Raw genomic sequence first — 20,760 nt, 5'->3', positions numbered from 1 at the left:
CAGCGCTGAAGAGATCCCGAGATCTCTCATAGACTAACATTGCGAACCCGACGCCTGTTTCTACACTGCACCCGGCCGCCCCCGCGCTGCTGAGGGTGAAATTTCTGTGTGGGCTTGTCCCCCCCCCCGGTGCCCTACAAAACCCCCCTGGTCTGCCCTCCGAAGACGCGGGTACTTACCTGCAAGCAGACCGGAACCGGGGCACCCCCTTCTCTCCATTCTAGCCTATGTGTTTTGGGCACCACTTTGAACTCTGCACCTGACCGGCCCTGAGCTGCTGGTGTGGTGACTTTGGGGTTGCTCTGAACCCCCAACGGTGGGCTACCTTGGACCAAGAACTGAACCCTGTAAGTGTCTTACTTACCTGGTAAAACTAACAAAAACTTACCTCCCCCAGGAACTGTGAAAATTGCACTAAGTGTCCACTTTTAAAACAGCTATTTGTCAATAACTTGAAAAGTATACATGCAATTTTTATGATTTAAAGTTCCTAAAGTACTTACCTGCAATACCTTTCAAATGAGATATTACATGTAGAATTTGAACCTGTGGTTCTTAAAATAAACTAAGAAAAGATATTTTTCTATACAAAAACCTATTGGCTGGATTTGTCTCTGAGTGTGTGTACCTCATTTATTGTCTATGTGTATGTACAACAAGTGCTTAACACTACTCCTTGGATAAGCCTACTGCTCGACCACACTACCACAAAATAGAGCATTAGTATTATCTCTTTTTACCACTATTTTACCTCTAAGGGGAACCCTTGGACTCTGTGCATGCTATTCCTTACTTTGAAATAGCACATACAGAGCCAACTTCCTACAGGGGGGTCTTATGTAGACTTATGCCATCCTGATCTTGCACATGGACCTTCTCAATTAGCTAATTAGAGCACCAATAGACATACTTATTGTCTTGGGATTTACCTCATTGTGAGAGCATGATGCATAACTGCATAAATGGAAGCACAATAAAACACCTGCTTTGCTATTAAAATGTGTGTTACACTGTTATTGTTTAAACCAGTATAATTGAGGTACTTTTTATTATTGACATCCAAAACATTACTGATTTTCATGTCTGTTTTATTACAATACCAGTCAGCATCTCAGCCATACTAGTTTAATTAAACTGAGTGATTCTCACTCCTGCACCACACTGTTGTTAAGAATGGTAAAGAGCTTGCAGGGAAACATACTACAAAAGGTGGTAGCTCTTCGAGTCAGTATTTCTCCTTTACACACTTTTTTGCTGGTAGTTCTCTATTCCTCTTCAGCAGTGCAGGACTGCCCTAGATAACATACTCCTGCTTGCCATCGAACAGCATGCCAGCTTTAATGTTCATATATCTGTTTTATTCTCTTAATGAAGATGCACTAATTGTTTTAAATGAAAAATGCATCAGCAAAGGCACATATTCAATATTCTTACACCATATGCTAATAAAGAATCCCTGGCAAGTGGAACGTTGTCACCAATTCATGGTATCATTCCCTGCCATTCTAAGTTTTAAGACTTGACATTATTTTTATTCATGGGGTGAGGGAGGAGGGAACAACCTCGTTGGTATTGACATTCACAAGTGTAATTATTTTAATGATGGAAAGCTGAGTCAGTCTGCTTGAGAGGGTTATGCATTTGAACTTTCATAGTATCTATCTGAATGTAGTCTTGAAAATTGTGCTGGGCATGGACATCTTCTCCAGCTAGACCCTAACATTGCAATTCACATGAATAAATGCTGTCTAACTATCTTCCTTAGACTTTCAAACAACTATTCACTCACCTTTTAACTTTTATCCACTTGCATTCACACATGCAAACTCCTATTCGCACCCTCACTCAACCCCCTTATTGACTGATTTGCCCACATACACATCCCCATACAAATATGCACATGGTATATAGCCCATCAATGAAGCCTGGTTGTGTATTCAGGGGTGTGGGATTAATAAAATATCTACTTGTCCATGGTACCGGTTACTTCTTGAATCTACTTGTCCTGTAAAAAAAAATCTACTTGTCCCTTTGGTGCCATGTTGTGTGGCGACAAATTATGGCAGCAATCTCATTATGCAAGAGCTCTTACCATAGCCTTTCTGATTATGCCAGGGCTACTACAATAGTAGGACTTGAATACTTGCAGTTTCAATCCCTACTATAGCAATTTCTTTATTTTGCCACCTTTCTACAGATCTACGTACTGGGGCTGGAGGAAGAAGTAAGCAGTAGTTCTATGGCTGGGACGCCTTTGAGTCTGCAAACCACCTAACTTGCATGTTTTAAGGATTTTCACTAGTTCTCCTCTAATCTTTTCCAATAATGAAAGAGGCTGGAAATTTACTCCTGACAATGGCAGAAGTAGAAGTTCTTAAATTTTTGGGAAAAATGTGGTTGGAGGGAAAGTGAATTTGTAACATAGATAGATTTTCAGATGAGCAAATCTACACATTCATTTTTGCTCGTGCTAAAATACAGTTCACAAATATTTCCTAGGTCTATGATTTTCTGCTCTTCTTCTGTAAGTTCATGTGAATTCATGAGAGCCATTTAAGTAAAGACATATGCCATATCTCTCCCTCTCTCTTGCTTTCTTTCTCTTTCTCTCTTTTTTTTTCTCTCTCTCTCTCTCTCCAAAACTGGAGGGGGGCCCCATGCAAAGAACATGGAGGCGCCCCCCCCGCCCCCCCCACCCCGACTCAGGCCAAATGGTGTGCTGAGGGGGCCTGCGGGGCATTTCTTATGCCACTGGTGGCAATGTGTGCTTTTTGAGATCAACATTTTTTTTTTTTTTCTATTTGCCCGTGTTTTTCACAATGGTGAGGGCCTAGCAGCTCCCATAACAATAAAGTGTTGTAAAAGCCATGTCAAAACAAGGCACGCTTTGACGAAACCAAAAGGCTCACAAAAAACGTCAGATCGGTTGGCTTTGCCAGTGCTTGTTTATTTCCATGCTTCCCATAATGTTGTTGAAAATGATTACACTGAGTTTCCATTAGGAATATTTTTTGGAAAATGCTAGCATGCATGAACACATTTTACTAAATGACACATCAAAGAAATAGCACTTAAAATCCCATAGTAGGGAAATATTTTTTTTCCTGAACATATTATTTTGAAAGCAAAGAATCATCACTCTTGCTTACAAGCTTCTACAATAAATTTGCATCTACTCAGAGAGCATTCTGGGAGCATTATATTTAGCCCCATATTGTTAAACGTTTCAAATGCGTGTGCATTGTTCTGGACGTAGATTCATTTCTTGGGTCCCCTGGAATGGAGTTTCTGAAAATTGTGGTACTTGAGAAAGTTTGGTTTGGTGCTTGAGAGGTCTTGAATCTTGGTTGTTTTCGCTTGAAGTCACGAACTATCCAAGCTGTTTAGTAGGCTATTTAGATAAGGGAGTCGTTTTAGGAGACCAGCTCCATGAGTGAAGAAAAACGTTTTGAATTTAATCCTAGCTTTGAGGGTAAGCGAAGGTATTCCTTTGGAATAGGTGAAATGTGGGCAATATTTTGGGTGAGCACAGTCTGGCTGTTAAATGAAGTACTGTCTGAACATACGCCACTGTCAATCAAGGATCCCAACTAGGATGTCATTGGAGAAACAGTCGAGGCATTCTCCAGGAATTGGCAGTAGATTAAGAACCTGCATCTTACACACTCCGAAATGTATGTCAAAGCTAATAATTATGAAAAGTATTTTTGCACATTAAGAATCCTCCAAATTAATTGTAGGCAAACAACCAAAATGTCTTAGCATCTTCAGGTACTAAAATACAAACGTAAACTATATTTTAAGACTGGAAGTTGCAACCATGCCCACTCAAAAAAATAGCTAAAGCATTGTTTTAATTTGAAATTGATTGTTGTCAGTAATTGCTTTTGCAGTTCTTTATTGTGGACTTTTGGCTACCTTGGGAACTGGTTACAATTTGGTCAGTGGGGTGCAGCAATGGAAGCACTGTTATGTATAGTCACCCTTTATCCTAGTTACCCTTGCAGCCCAGGGTTTAGGTCCGGATAGCTCAGTGGGAATGAGTCAACGCTGCAGAAATTGTGCCCATAGCCCAACTGTCATAAGTGAACTAGATCCCACTCGCCAGAAATAGAATGCTTCTGGTTTGCTGAGGGACCATTTGACTGAATCTTATGTTCTCTGTTCCCTGATGTACCAGGGCTACAAGGTCTGGCAATTGGGGTAGGATAAGCACAGTTCAAAGGACAAGCAAAAATGTATATATGGTTTATCAGTGATGTTGATGTGCCTGTTAACTGTTGCAGATATATTGGTACAGTTAGCTCCCAATGGAAGGCACCACCCAGTGGAAATCTCAAACTGTAGGTGTTGACTTTATAGCTATAAGCCTTTGAAAGAGGGGACTTCATTTGATATAGCTCACACAGTGGAAATATTTTCCTGCATTTGTTTTTTAATATTTGGCGTCAGCTTGAAGTGCTGTCGCTTAGGATCTGAGATTTCTCAAAGAAATGCCCTTAACAAATTTTAAAGGTATCTGAAGGGTTTGGCTTTTATTGCTTTGTGGGGGACAGAGTGGATCTTATTTGCCACTCATACATGCCATCAGAGTTAAGGGTGCAGTTGCTTTTTCTGTTTTAGTTTGCCTCGGCATGGTCCTTTTGTTTGACATATATATATTTTGACATTCATTGACGTGCAGTGGCATACATATAAATGTAACTGTAAATTGACTTTGTTGTGTGAGCTGTGGTACTGCATGGATTTTCTTTAAAAAAAAATGGATATTTAAATTGTATTTCAGTTAATATGAAGTACGATTACATTTGCAATAATGTTCTTTCTAGATAAGTAACATTTACCAAGCTTGTCTCAAGGGCCTACAGGAAGCTATTTGGATGTTTGGATCTGTAAGACCCGCAAATTCTTATCTATCCAAATAAAACTTTTCTGTAGGACAATTACGTCGGCTGATGATCATGGCGTAGGTGTCAATGTCATCTGTGTATCTAAAAAAAAAAAAAAAAAAGCCAATGCCATTTTAGCAGTAGGTTGTTCTGTGAGGGCGATATAGTTGTTCAGCAGAAGAGGTACGAACACACTCGCTTAGAAGTGCTTCTGTGTGCACCCGTGTTTCACTTGTGACTATGCAGCTCATTTAATCAGTCAGCAAAGATCTTAAAGTGGGACATTTTGGCCACCTTTGTTGATGTTCAGCTCGTGCTTCAAACACTGCCTTAAATGAAGTAATTTGTGAAGGAACTATTTCCACCAAATTTTTGCCTCTAAACACGTGACAGTGGGACAGGCAGAACAGCAATGCTAAAGGGTTGATTATAAGACTTGCCTTGGGGAAATTATGTATGTGATAATACAAAAATGAAATGGGTGGAGCCAAAAGAAAATTTGGCGTTGCCTGTTTCCTTGGTGGGACATAGTTAAAGGGGTTGAGACATGATACTGTGCAAGTCATTTGAAGGGATTTGCTTTTTATGTGTTTTATAAAGAGAAGACAGCGAAGGAATGATTTGAAAAATGATGGTCATTATGACTTTGATCATAAGGTTGGTAATATTTTATTCACACTTCATTAAGATGTTCTCTATAGCATAGCTAACTGCAACCAGAGCTTTGTGCTTGGTGTAAAAACACACATTTGAATTGTGATGACCTGAGTAACCATGTATGACTATGCAGCTATGTGCCGTAAATAAATGACATCACTAGGTGTCTGGCCTTTTCTTTGGTTTTTGTGGTAGGGGAATTTATACTAATATGTATACTCCTGATAGTTCCACTCACACTCTGTGTTCACCAGGCCCTGTTGCACTGAAACAAGGTAGATTAGACTTCCTTCCTGTGCTTGACTCTACAGCAGGTCAGCCAAGGCTTGCTTTTATAGATGGCAGTGAATTTCAAATTGGGAACAGCTCCCCACTAGACTTCGTTGAACCTGGCCAGGAGCCTGACAGAAAGGCCACTTTTCAATAATCATTGCAGCACATTCCTCATTTCATTAAATGAAACCATTTTTAACGGGATTCCCATACAAAGCAAAACTTTACTGTTGATACTTGTCGAAATATTGACTAATCACAAGCTATTGCGAAACAAATACAGGTGTGATTTGACTTCTGATCATCACCAGTGTAAGTATTGCTGAAGCTGTTGGGAACAAGGTTTTAAGTCGAGATAAAGGGGGGTCAGAAATCGAATATTGCAGGTGCTGTCTACTGCAAATTACTGGACTATTTTACTCATTATGAGGTCAAGGCCCTAGAAGACAGCTCTTTTCTTTGAAAGCTACTCTATGAATATGCAGCCTGTTGAAAAAAACACATTAATATATATTGGTTTTTGACCCTGTAGTTGTTGGTATCGTTTCACCTCTATTATGTTTTTTTTTTTTTTTTTTTGGTAATAGAGAACAGTAACCTGACAGTAGATGCCTTGAAGCTCCACAATGACATTCAATCAGGACCTCTGTCCACGGAAGGGAAAAAAGAAGGGTCCCAGCATCTCATGGAGCATGAAAACAATGTTGCAATTACTGAAAAATCTGGAGTCACGTTCCTGAGCGGTTTGACTGACTGCACCAATGTCACCTTCAACAAAGTACAGCGATACTGGGAGTCTAACTCTGCGGCACACAAAGAGGTAAGCTTAAGCTGCAACAATGAGTTGTTGGATTTCCTGTGAGCCATCTGCCTTAACTTTAAACCTTGTGCTGTATATATTGAATATGTTGAATTGTTTTATTGATGCTGTAGTATGTAAGCTGATGTAAGGGACATGGCGCATACACCCAAGCAAGCTAGAGTGCTTGAGTACTCTCTTAGTATTCTCACTTTTGAAAGATCATGTTAGAACCTCAAGTGTAGAATAACTGTCAAAATTGTACCTTAGAAAAACTATTATTGATATACAGCTCAAACTCACATGCACACTTATGGTATGGCAGCATCATAGTTCCCATTTTTGAAGAATAGAACAAAGAGAACCCAAAGATTTATGTAAAAAAATATTTTAAAAGAAGGACCAGGTTGAATGTTTATTGTACCCGTGTAATTGGCATAGTTGTGGGAGTTTTACGTTATGCTTGTTACCCCTGAAATTACGCCACGTTGCCTAATCTTTTGCCATTGTCGGTAAAACAATGCGGTCATCCAGAATGCGAGCGGGTGTTGGTTATGCCACTTGTGTTTCTTGCTCTAATTTGAAACTGTGAAATGTATCCTCTCTTCAAAAATTGACACAAGCATGCATGTTGCACTAAAATATGATGCTAATTGAGAGACTTTAATTTTATGTAGTTCTGCTCAATTGTGCAGAACTGTTCCAAACTTACTTGTGATTTAAAAAAAGCGAATTCCTCACACCCTTACTTGAAAGACAGTGAAAGAGGTTTCAGACCAGGCATGACTCTTTGGCTCAAGTCTCAGTTATATAAACTGTTTAAAAGTATTGTTCTTTGAGTTGAACAAATTGTAATAACTTACAGCTTTTAAGAACTTAACCGTACTGGGTTTTAATGTTGGATCATTTCTCTTCTCTTGCTTTCATTTAGATATGTGCAGTGCTTGCTGCTGTAACTGAAGTAATTCGCTCTCAGGGAGGCACAGAGAGTGAGACTGAATACTTTGCTGCATTGGTGAGTATTCTGTGCCACATTGCAAAATGACTTAGAAGAATTGGTTGGCTAATCAGTGTAGTGAGTTTTATATATTTTGCTGTTAGTTCAACTGTAATTGGAGGGGGGGACAATTATTGAGCTCATTGGCTTAGGAAAGTCCCCATGTAACTTGGTAACCTTTCTTCAGTCACTTGTAACCTAGTAGGGACATACTTTGCATTATGGGCATGGTCTATGGAATTTATTTGTATGATTTTTATAATGTAGCTTTATACATATGTATATCTGACTTTAATTCGTAATATGTTTCTTGTTTCCCTTGTGTTTTCGCATGCATGGTCCTCTGAATTGGGTGTACGGTCTTGGGAAGGGATAGATTTGAAGGTGTTAAACGAGGTTATATTATATTGATTTGTGTAGTGCACTAATCACCCAAGAGGGTAGCTAGGTGCTTGAGCAGGAGTGTAGGTCTGTGGTGCTCAAGGTGCTTATATGAAGAGCCAGGTCTTTAGCTTGTTGCGGAACTCGAGAAATTAGGAGGAAGCTCAGATGTTGAGGGAAGGCTTTCCATGTTTGGATGCGATGTTGGAGAAAGAGCGATCTCCAGTTTTTTGCTTTTGCGGACGCAGGAATGTGTGTGTGTGTGTGAGGCAGAGCACAGGTGTCTGGTGGGTTGGTGAAAGTGTATTTAGCTGTTCAGGTACCCTGGTCCTGTGTTGTTGGGGTTTGTATGTGTGAGAGAAGTTTTAATTGGCTGCGCTTGTGAATGGGGAGCCAGTGAAGCTTCCAGAGGTATGGTGTGGTGTGATGTAGGTGCAGCGTGGTAGGTGGATCCTGAGTCTTGCAGCTGTGTACTGAATGGTATGGAATCTGTGTAGGAGAAGTTTGGCGTTCTGGCGTAGAGTGTTGCTGTAGACCAGCTTGCTGGTGATGACTGCTTGTGTGAGTGTCCGAATGGTATCCTGAGGCAACTATTTGAATATTTTTCACAGCGTGCGTAGAATGTGGAAACAGGGGGGTGCACCCTAGCTCGAGCTTGTTGTCTAGGATGATCCCTAGATTTCTTGAGTGGTCTGTGGATGGGCGTATTGGGCCTAGCTCTGATGTCCAGGCAGAGACCCATGAGGAGGTCTTGTTGCAGAAGATCATTACTTCTATCTTGTCGGAGTGGAGCTGCGGGCAGCTTGTCCACATCATCTGCTATCATGGTCCTGCAATTGGTGAAGTTGGTTCTGATGGTAGTTGTTTTGTCCGTCCGGGAGAGGATGAGTTGGGTGCCATTGGCGTAGGACATTGGTCCCCAAACCTTTTCAACCAGCAGCTCCTTTGACCAATTGGCTGTTGGCCGTGGCTCCCCAAGACATTACGTTTTTGGTCAGGGTGTGGTGGGGTCGAATTTGCACTCTATAAAACTGCAGAAAAAGAGATGTTCCATAACTAGATAGGACACTGCCTTGAAACCATATGCGTCCTCAAGGGTAGGGCTTGACTCAAAACCTTTTTGGTTTTAATAAATAAAAAAAATATATAATATACATACTTTCAGGGACTTTCTGTCATCCCTCTTCATCCATTAGACCACTGTAATGTCCTTCACATTTTGCTTCAGCCAATCACAAAATATGGCATGGGCCACCATATAGTAGGTCAGTAGGCTCACTTCAACTATTAACTTAGTTAACTGTAACAGCGTTTTGCTCTTACAGAGTGTGCACTATGTAATACTAAGTAGCTCTCTTCATTGTCAGGGCAAAGTCAGTGTGTTGCGCAACATTGCAGCTTCCAACACTTTATCGCCTCAATAGCTGGGGCCAAGCATTATTTTAGTTACTACTTGCTCAAACATGGTTCACAATACTGTGATATGCTGTTGCAAGGATGTGCGGCTGCTCAGCAAGGCTGGATGAAAACTTGCTGAAGAATGTTGTTTTCCTTTTGTATCTATGGTAGATGTTTTTGCTGCTTCCAAGTCACATACTGCCATCTATTGGCTATTATAAGAACTGTTGAACAATAAAGTGTGCAGCATCAAGAGTTTTGTAGAGCACACACTGACCTAATGAGTCACGTAGATTATGGACTCAACTCTGTGACCACGGTGCCCCTGGCTGATTTTGGTGGTACATCAGGGTGCTACAGTGGACAGTTTGGGAACTATTGATGTAGGAGATGACCGTGATTTGTTTTTTGATCGGATGATGTTGGTGAGCAGTGTCATATATATTTTGAAAAGGGTGGGGCTGAGGGACTATCCCTGTGGGACTCCACATATCAATTTCTTGGTCTCTGATGTGAAGGGTGGCAGCCTGATCTTTTGGGTTCTTCCCGGTGGGGCTGAGGGACAATCCCTGTGGGACTCCACATATCAATTTCTTGGTCTCTGATGTGAAGGGTGGCAGCCTGATCTTTTGGGTTCTTCCCGTTAGGAAGGAAGCGATTCATTGGAGAGTGGATGCTTGTATGCCAGTCTTGTGGAGTCTTCTGATGAAGGTGTTATGGTAGACAGTGTTGAAGGCCGCAGAGATGTCAAGCAGGATGAGAGCCGCTGTTTCTCCTCAGTCACGGATGCTTTGAATGTCATCGGTGACTGTGATGAGTGCTGTTTCGCTGTGGTTCTTTCTGAATACTAATGTGAGTGTTGTCTACAATGTGATGAAGTTTGAGGTGGGTTGCATGTTGCTTGTTGTAAAGAAATGGCTCCCTGTTGCAGTTACCCCCCACTTTTTGCCTGATACTGATGCTGACTTGACTGAGAAGAGTGCTGGGACCCTGCTAACCAGGCCCCAGCACCAGTGTTCCTTCACCTAAGATGTACCATTGTATCCACAATTGGCACACCCTGGCATTCAGATAAGTCCCTTGTAACTGGTACTTCTAGTACCAAGGGCCCTGATGCCAAGGAAGGTCTCTAAGGGCTGCAGCATGTCTTATGCCACCCTAGAGACCCCTCACTCAGCACAGACACACGGCTTACAAGCCTGTGTGTGCTAGTGAGAACAAAATGAGTAAGTCGACATGGCACTCCCCTCAGGGTGCCATGCCAGCCTCTCACTGCCTATGCAGTATAGGTAAGACACCCCTCTAGCAGGCCTTACAGCCCTAAGGCAGGGTGCACTATACCATAGGTGAGGGTACCAGTGCATGAGCACTGTGCCCCTACAGTGTCTAAACAAAACCTTAGACATTGTAAGTGCAGGGTAGCCATAAGAGTATATGGTCTGGGAGTCTGTTTTACACGAACTCCACAGCACCATAATGGCTACACTGAAAACTGGGAAGTTTGGTATCAAACTTCTCAGCACAATAAATGCACACTGATGCCAGTGTACATTTTATTGCAAAACACACCCCAGAGGGCACCTTAGAGGTGCCCCCTGAAACTTAACCGACTGTCTGTGTAGGCTGACTAGTTCCAGCAGCCTGCCACACCAGAGACATGTTGCTGGCCCCATGGGGAGAGTGCCTTTGTCACTCTGAGGCCAGTAACAAAGCCTGCACTGGGTGGAGATGCTAACACCTCCCCCAGGCAGGAGCTGTGACACCTGGCGGTGAGCCTCAAAGGCTCACCCCTTTGTCACAGCCCAGCAGGGCACTCCAGCTTAGTGGAGTTGCCCGCCCCCTCCGGCCACGGCCCCACTTTTGGCGGCAAGGCTGGAGGGAACAAAGAAAGCAACAAGGAGGAGTCACTGGCCAGTCAGGACAGCCCCTAAGGTGTCCTGAGCTGAAGTGACTCTGACTTTTAGAAATCCTCCATCTTGCAGATGGAGGATTCCCCCAATAGGGTTAGGATTGTGACCCCCTCCCCTTGGGAGGAGGCACAAAGAGGGTGTACCCACCCTCAGGGCTAGTAGCCATTGGCTACTAACCCCCCAGACCTAAACACGCCCTTAAATTTAGTATTTAAGGGCTACCCTGAACCCTAGAAAATTAGATTCCTGCAACTACAAGAAGAAGGACTGCCCAGCTGAAAACCCCTGCAGCGGAAGACCAGAAGACGACAACTGCCTTGGCTCCAGAAACTCACCGGCCTGTCTCCTGCCTTCCAAAGATCCTGCTCCAGCGACGCCTTCCAAAGGGACCAGCGACCTCGACATCCTCTGAGGACTGCCCCTGCTTCGAAAAGACAAGAAACTCCCGAGGACAGCGGACCTGCTCCAAGAAAAGCTGCAACTTTGTTTCCAGCAGCTTTAAAGAACCCTGCAAGCCCCCCGCAAGAAGCGTGAGACTTGCAACACTGCACCCGGCGACCCCGACTCGGCTGGTGGCGATCCAACACCTCAGGAGGGACCCCAGGACTACTCTGATACTGTGAGTACCAAAACCTGTCCCCCCTGAGCCCCCACAGCGCCGCCTGCAGAGGGAATCCCGAGGCTTCCCCTGACCGCGACTCTTTGAACCTAAAGTCCCGACGCCTGGGAGAGACCCTGCACCCGCAGCCCCCAGGACCTGAAGGACCGGACTTTCACTGGAGAAGTGACCCCCAGGAGTCCCTCTCCCTTGCCCAAGTGGAGGTTTCCCCGAGGAATCCCCCCCTTGCCTGCCTGCAGCGCTGAAGAGATCCCGAGATCTCTCATAGACTAACATTGCAAACCCGACGCTTGTGTCTACACTGCACCCGGCCGCCCCCGCGCCGCTGAGGGTGAAATTTCTGTGTGGGCTTGTGTCCCCCCCGGTGCCCTACCAAACCCCCCTGGTCTGCCCTCCGAAGACGCGGGTACTTACCTGCAAGCAGACCGGAACCGGGGCACCCCCTTCTCTCCATTCTAGCCTATGTGTTTTGGGCACCACTTTGAACTCCGCACCTGACCGGCCCTGAGCTGCTGGTGTGGTGACTTTGGGGTTGCTCTGAACCCCCAACGGTGGGCTACCTTGGACCAAGAACTGAACCCTGTAAGTGTCCTACTTACCTGGTAAAACTAACAAAAACTTACCTCCCCCAGGAACTGTGAAAATTGCACTGTGTCCACTTTTAAAACAGCTATTTGTCAATAACTTGAAAAGTATACATGCAATTTTGATGATTTGAAGTTCCTAAAGTACTTACCTGCAATACCTTTCGAATGAGATATTACATGTAGAATTTGAACCTGTGGTTCTTAAAATAAACTAAGAAAAGATATTTTTCTATATAAAAACCTATTGGCTGGATTTGTCTCTGAGTGTGTGTACCTCATTTATTGTCTATGTGTATGTGCAACAAATGCTTAACACTACTCCTTGGATAAGCCTACTGCTCGACCACACTACCACAAAATAGAGCATTAGTATTATCTATTTTTACCACTATTTTACCTCTAAGGGGAACCCTTGGACTCTGTGCATGCTATTCCTTACTTTGAAATAGCACATACAGAGCCAACTTCCTACATTGGTGGATCAGCGGTGGGGTACAAGACTTTGCATTTGCTGGACTACTCAGCCAATACCTGATCACACGACAAATTCCAAAATTGTCATTAGAAATTGATTTTTGCAATTTGAAAAGTTTTCTAAATTCTTAAAAGACCTGCTAGGGCCTTGTGTTAGATCCTGTTTAGCATTTCTTTTAGAGTTTAAAAGTTTGTAAAAGTTTGAATTAGATTCTAGAACCAGTTGTAGATTCTTAAAAAGTATTCCAACTTTTAGAAGCAAAATGTCTAGCACAGATGTGACTGTGGTGGAACTCGACACCACACCTTACCTCCATCTTAAGATGAGGGAGCTAAGGTCACTCTGTAAAATAAAGAAAATAACAATGGGCCCCAAACCTACCAAAATACAGCTCCAGGAGCTTTTGGCAGAGTTTGAAAAGGCCAACCCCTCTGAGGGTGGCAACTCAGAGGAAGAGGATAGTGACTTGGAGGACAATTCCCCCCTACCAGTCCTATCTAGGGAGAACAGGGTCCCTCAAACCCTGACTCCAAAAATAATAGTCAGAGATGCTGGTTCCCTCACAGGAGAGACCAACACCTCTGAAATCACTGAGGATAACCCCAGTGAAGAGGACATCCAGTTAGCCAGGATGGCCAAAAGATTGGCTTTGGAAAAGCAGCTCCTAGCCATAGAAAGGGAAAGAAAAGAGATGGGCCTAGGTCCCATCAATGGTGGCAGCAACTTAAATAGGGTCAGAGATTCTCCTGACATCCTAAAAATCCCCAAAGGGATTGTAACAAAATATGAAGATGGTGATGACATCACCAAATGGTTCACAGCTTTTGAGAGGGCTTGTGTAACCAGAAAAGTGAACAGATCTCACTGGGGTGCTCTCCTTTGGGAAATGTTCACTGGAAAGTGTAGGGATAGACTCCTCACACTCTCTGGAAAAGATGCAGAATCTTATGACCTCATGAAGGGTACCCTGATTGAGGGCTTTGGATTCTCCACTGAGGAGTATAGAATTAGGTTCAGGGGGGCTCAAAAATCCTCGAGCCAGACCTGGGTTGATTTTGTAGACTACTCAGTAAAAACACTAGATGGTTGGTTAACTGGAAATGAAGTGTGTGACTATGTTGGGCTTTATAATTTGTTTATGAAAGAACACATTTTAAGTAACTGCTTCAATGAAAAGTTGCATCAGTATCTGGTAGACCTAGGTCCAATTTCTCCCCAAGAATTGGGAAAGAAGGCAGACCACTGGGTCAAGACTAGGGTAACCAAAACTTCCACTGGGGGTGACCAAAAGAAAGGGGTTACAAAAACTCCCCAGGAGAAAGTGGGTGACACTAGAAACAAAGAAAAAGAGTCCTCTGTAGGCCCCCAAAAACCAGAACAGGTGGGTGGGCCCCAAGACACAACCCAAAACAAAGGTGGGTACCAGGGTAAGAACTGGGATGCCACTAAGGCATGGTGCCACAACTGTAAACAGTCTGGGCACCACACCAAGGACACTTCTTGTCCCAAAAACAAACCCCAGAACAAAATTCCTGGGGTAACCAGTGTAGCCATGGGAGATGACTCCTCAGATGAGGAGGTCTTCCTAGCCTTCAACTGGAAACAGGGCCCAACAGGTGAGTTGGAGATTCCAGAGGGAAGTAGACACTTCCACCACCTACTGGTGAATGGAATCCCAACCACTGCCCTGAGAGACACTTGTGCCAGTCACACTATTGTGCATGACAGGCTGGTGCTCTCAAACCAGTACATCCCAGGTGAGACTGCCAGGGTAAGAGTTAGCCTAGACAGGGTCACTAAGAGGCCTGTGGCTTTAGTGCCCATAGAAGTGGGTGGCACTCTTAGCTGGAGAAGGGTAGTAGTCAGTACAGACCTCCCCCTTGATTGTCTCCTTGGAAATGACTACCCAGAGGTTAGTCAGAGCCCAAGAGAGGAACTGGTCCAGTGCCAGTCCTCTCCCAAGGATTCTGGAAGTCCTGCCTCTGCAGTAAATGCAAGCAGGCCCCAGAAGAAGAAGAAAAGAAAACAGAGTAGGAAGGGTGGACAACCTTTAGCCAAGGTTACAGCAAGCCAAGGAGATTCTGCTCCAGTAGGGGAGAACTCCAAAAATGGCTCTGATAAAGTCCAACCTGACCCACAAGAAGTCCTGGCTAGTCAGGCAACTGTTAAGCCTGAGTGGGTGGCTCCTCAGCTAACAGAAGAAAGATTGGAAGAAGGGTGTTTACTACAAGATGTGGTAACCCCCCACTCTAATACAGCAGACAGGCACCCTGAACCCAAAGAAGCCTGTAACTTAGCCCCTTCCCTTGTAGGTGAAGAGCTAAAGGTGTGGTTCTGGGCACTGACAGCTGTCAGTGGCCTCTGCTGGGTGTTAGCCTTTATGGCTGCACTATCCTTGGCATGGTGGTCTGACCCCATGCCAAATAACAAGTTAGGCCCCCTGACCCTGTTGGTCATGGTGGGGTTACTCCAGCTCTGGGTAACCTCTTTGGGTAAGCTAGGGGTGACCCTGGCTAAGATAAGATTAGCGGAGGTGGATACCTCTGACCTCAAAATAGAGAGAATGGGTGAAGACATAAAAAGCACAGACAAGAGGCAGTTCAGACTAGGTCCTATCACTGTGGAAGTGGGTCAGTTCCCCAGAGGGAATGACCTGAACAGGAGGATGTAAGGCAGAGTAGGCCCTGCAACAAACCAGCCATTTCCTCTACTCTTCCTCGCCTGACAGACTAGGAAGACTCTTCCAGCGTTGGCTGAGTCTCCTGGCCTGTGGGCTGGGGGGGGCTTGTGTAAAGAAATGGCTCCCTGTTGCAGTTACCCCCCACTTTTTGCCTGATACTGATGCTGACTTGACTGAGAAGAGTGCTGGGACCCTGCTAACCAGGCCCCAGCACCAGTGTTCCTTCACCTAAGATGTACCATTGTATCCACAATTGGCACACCCTGGCATTCAGATAAGTCCCTTGTAACTGGTACTTCTAGTACCAAGGGCCCTGATGCCAAGGAAGGTCTCTAAGGGCTGCAGCATGTCTTATGCCACCCTAGAGACCCCTCACTCAGCACAGACACACGGCTTACAAGCCTGTGTGTGCTAGTGAGAACAAAATGAGTAAGTCGACATGGCACTCCCCTCAGGGTGCCATGCCAGCCTCTCACTGCCTATGCAGTATAGGTAAGACACCCCTCTAGCAGGCCTTACAGCCCTAAGGCAGGGTGCACTATACCATAGGTGAGGGTACCAGTGCATGAGCACTGTGCCCCTACAGTGTCTAAACAAAACCTTAGACATTGTAAGTGCAGGGTAGCCATAAGAGTATATGGTCTGGGAGTCTGTTTTACACGAACTCCACAGCACCATAATGGCTACACTGAAAACTGGGAAGTTTGGTATCAAACTTCTCAGCACAATAAATGCACACTGATGCCAGTGTACATTTTATTGCAAAACACACCCCAGAGGGCACCTTAGAGGTGCCCCCTGAAACTTAACCGACTGTCTGTGTAGGCTGACTAGTTCCAGCAGCCTGCCACACCAGAGACATGTTGCTGGCCCCATGGGGAGAGTGCCTTTGTCACTCTGAGGCCAGTAACAAAGCCTGCACTGGGTGGAGATGCTAACACCTCCCCCAGGCAGGAGCTGTGACACCTGGCGGTGAGCCTCAAAGGCTCACCCCTTTGTCACAGCCCAGCAGGGCACTCCAGCTTAGTGGAGTTGCCCGCCCCCTCCGGCCACGGCCCCACTTTTGGCGGCAAGGCTGGAGGGAACAAAGAAAGCAACAAGGAGGAGTCACTGGCCAGTCAGGACAGCCCCTAAGGTGTCCTGAGCTGAAGTGACTCTGACTTTTAGAAATCCTCCATCTTGCAGATGGAGGATTCCCCCAATAGGGTTAGGATTGTGACCCCCTCCCCTTGGGAGGAGGCACAAAGAGGGTGTACCCACCCTCAGGGCTAGTAGCCATTGGCTACTAACCCCCCAGACCTAAACACGCCCTTAAATTTAGTATTTAAGGGCTACCCTGAACCCTAGAAAATTAGATTCCTGCAACTACAAGAAGAAGGACTGCCCAGCTGAAAACCCCTGCAGCGGAAGACCAGAAGACGACAACTGCCTTGGCTCCAGAAACTCACCGGCCTGTCTCCTGCCTTCCAAAGATCCTGCTCCAGCGACGCCTTCCAAAGGGACCAGCGACCTCGACATCCTCTGAGGACTGCCCCTGCTTCGAAAAGACAAGAAACTCCCGAGGACAGCGGACCTGCTCCAAGAAAAGCTGCAACTTTGTTTCCAGCAGCTTTAAAGAACCCTGCAAGCCCCCCGCAAGAAGCGTGAGACTTGCAACACTGCACCCGGCGACCCCGACTCGGCTGGTGGCGATCCAACACCTCAGGAGGGACCCCAGGACTACTCTGATACTGTGAGTACCAAAACCTGTCCCCCCTGAGCCCCCACAGCGCCGCCTGCAGAGGGAATCCCGAGGCTTCCCCTGACCGCGACTCTTTGAACCTAAAGTCCCGACGCCTGGGAGAGACCCTGCACCCGCAGCCCCCAGGACCTGAAGGACCGGACTTTCACTGGAGAAGTGACCCCCAGGAGTCCCTCTCCCTTGCCCAAGTGGAGGTTTCCCCGAGGAATCCCCCCCTTGCCTGCCTGCAGCGCTGAAGAGATCCCGAGATCTCTCATAGACTAACATTGCAAACCCGACGCTTGTGTCTACACTGCACCCGGCCGCCCCGCGCCGCTGAGGGTGAAATTTCTGTGTGGGCTTGTGTCCCCCCCGGTGCCCTACCAAACCCCCCTGGTCTGCCCTCCGAAGACGCGGGTACTTACCTGCAAGCAGACCGGAACCGGGGCACCCCCTTCTCTCCATTCTAGCCTATGTGTTTTGGGCACCACTTTGAACTCCGCACCTGACCGGCCCTGAGCTGCTGGTGTGGTGACTTTGGGGTTGCTCTGAACCCCCAACGGTGGGCTACCTTGGACCAAGAACTGAACCCTGTAAGTGTCCTACTTACCTGGTAAAACTAACAAAAACTTACCTCCCCCAGGAACTGTGAAAATTGCACTGTGTCCACTTTTAAAACAGCTATTTGTCAATAACTTGAAAAGTATACATGCAATTTTGATGATTTGAAGTTCCTAAAGTACTTACCTGCAATACCTTTCGAATGAGATATTACATGTAGAATTTGAACCTGTGGTTCTTAAAATAAACTAAGAAAAGATATTTTTCTATATAAAAACCTATTGGCTGGATTTGTCTCTGAGTGTGTGTACCTCATTTATTGTCTATGTGTATGTGCAACAAATGCTTAACACTACTCCTTGGATAAGCCTACTGCTCGACCACACTACCACAAAATAGAGCATTAGTATTATCTATTTTTACCACTATTTTACCTCTAAGGGGAACCCTTGGACTCTGTGCATGCTATTCCTTACTTTGAAATAGCACATACAGAGCCAACTTCCTACACTTGTTGATGGCCTTCTCAATCGCTTTGGTTGAATAGGGAAGCAGGGAAATGGGTCGGAAGTTGCTCAGTTGATTCAGGTTGGCCGTGGGCTTCTTGAAGAGGGTGTTGTATTTCTGCAAGTTTCCATTCATCTGGGAAAGTGGCTGATGTAATCGAGGTGTTGATGATGTGGGTCGGGGTGGTGCTGACTAGTGATGTTTCCCGGTTGTAGATGTGGTGGGGGCATTGGTACGTTGGGGCCCCCTAGTGGCTGGTCCACATGATTGCCACTGTGTTGTGTCTGGTGAGGGTTGTCCAGTCGGTCAGGTGGCTGTCTGGGTTGGTGGTGATAGGTTAGCAACGAGTTCTCCGGGGTTGGGTTGGTAAGCACATTTTCTGGAGATATTTGCGATTTTGCTGTGGAAAAAGTTGGATAGGTTGTTGCAGAGTGGTTGTGAGGCAGCAATGTTAGTGACTGTGGCTGAGGGCAATGTGAAATCCTTAACAATAGAAAAGATCTCCTTCCAGCTGCTGGAGCTTCCTTCGATTCAGTCCACTAGTGCTTTTTTTCCTGGTTTCTCTTATTTTCTGGTGATAGCAGCCTGTTGGGTAGTTCTGTCGACAGTGTCTTGGCTGGATTTCCATTTTTTTTTCTGGCTGTTTACAGTGATGTTCGTGTCTCTGTCTTTTGTGTACCAGCCAGGCTTCTTGTATGATCTGCTATGCTTGTTAGGTTTGATGGGTGCTAGGGAGTCCATGTAGTTCTTGATCCTATTGTTGAAATAGTTGATGCCCTCGTCGAGGGTGTCCGTGGGTCTAGGTTGATCTGCCCTGAGGCGCTGAGCCACTCTGCTTCTGTGATTTTTGCCCCAGCTGCTGCTTGGAATGCTGAACCTGGTAGGGATCTTGACTGTAGGTGCGTTGAATTGCAAGTGGATGAGGCAGTGGTTATCCATGTGAGCAGTGTGGTGGAGTTATATTTGATGCTGTTGATAGTAGTGAAGGTGGGGTCCAGTGTATGTCCTGTGGTGTGTGTTGGTCCTGGGGCGAGCTGGGCAAGTCCAATGTTGCTCAAGTTTTCAAGGAGTACTGTGAAGCAGGGGTCCAGGTGATAGTTAAGGTCACCCAGGAGGATAATGGGATGAGCGACAAAGTTTGTGATGAGGCTGGTAAAGGTGGCTTGTGTTCCTGGTGGTCAGTAGGCGAGGATTCTTTTCAGGGTCAAGTTTTCTGAGATTTGCTAATTGAAGTGCATGTGTTCCATGGATAGGATGGTGTTCTGTGGATACTGTGCATTTAATGAATTCCTTGTAGATGATAGTGAGTCTTCCTCCTGACTTGTGAAGTTGGTCTTGTCGAGCGATCTTGTAGTCCGCTGGGATTGCAGTGGCGTTATCAGGAGTCGATGAGGGGCTGAGCCAAGTGTCTGTTATGTAGAGGATGTCTGTGGGTGTCACTGCTCAGAGGTCCCTTATTTCAGTCGTGTGTTGTCACGTCAGTGCCTTCGTGCATGCATGTGTTGAGAAGCAAACATATGAGTGGGTATTGATGTGTAGGTTTGCTGTGTGGTGTATAATGGGAGTGTGGACGCTATTGGTGTTTGTGTGGCATGTGTGGGGAGGGGAAGTTGATGGCGTTGTTAGTATTTTCATGGGGGTGTGGCTGCTAGAGAACAGTCACTGGGTGTGGGTCAAAGCTCCAACCGTGCTGTGAGGTGCCGCACAGCAACAATTGGGTGGGTACGGCGTCCAGAGTATAGCGACCTATGGAGTGCCGTGGAGTATCGCTGAGCAGTGATCAGACCAGGGTTCCTGCCGCTGTGCTTGGTCTAGGAGAAAGTTGTATATTGGAATAGTATTGAACTACATCCTGTGGAAAAGAAAACATGTTTATGCTTTAAAATAAAATGAAAACTGACATTGCGCTGTTACAAGGGATACACTTAATTGATGAGGTAGTAAGAAAGGTGAAAATGCATGCTGTAGGGACGGAACACAAATCTGGTATCTGGTAAAATTTGAGTATTCAGATTCTCAATAAGTGAGGAATAAATAAGAAAAGACATGGAAAGAAGGGTACTAACCAGAAAGCTAGTAAAGGATGAGCTTTACAATTTTATCAGTTTTAGTTTTTTGCTAAGCATTGCACCTTTTATAGCAATTGATGGGGCATCTCCAGAAATTTGTGGAGAAAGAATGGTTAGAAGAATGTCAACATACTCCAAAGAACAAAATGGCTGTGGAATCTGTATTTGGATTGTAATCGATTGATGGAGATGGTTTATCAAAGTTCATGAGATTGCACCTTTGATTTTCAAATCCAAA

The 20,760-nt window shown here is 45.3% G+C and overlaps 1 protein-coding gene across 1 annotated transcript in view; it reads left to right on the top strand.

Moving 5' to 3' along the window:
* RRP12 (ribosomal RNA processing 12 homolog) overlaps window positions 1-20,760 on the top strand; it is a 682,638-nt gene that overhangs the window by 19,355 nt on the left and 642,523 nt on the right. Inside the window, exons 2-3 of the mRNA XM_069239610.1 lie at window positions 6,407-6,639; window positions 7,550-7,633. Coding sequence (XP_069095711.1) covers window positions 6,407-6,639; window positions 7,550-7,633 — 317 coding nt within the window. The remainder of the gene's footprint in view (window positions 1-6,406; window positions 6,640-7,549; window positions 7,634-20,760) is intronic.

The sequence above is a fragment of the Pleurodeles waltl genome, chromosome 6 (assembly GCF_031143425.1).
Source record: "Pleurodeles waltl isolate 20211129_DDA chromosome 6, aPleWal1.hap1.20221129, whole genome shotgun sequence".
Taxonomy (NCBI): Eukaryota; Metazoa; Chordata; class Amphibia; order Caudata; family Salamandridae; genus Pleurodeles; species Pleurodeles waltl.
The sequence above is the reverse complement of the archived record's forward strand: the minus strand, read 5'-3'. Positions and strand labels throughout refer to the sequence as shown.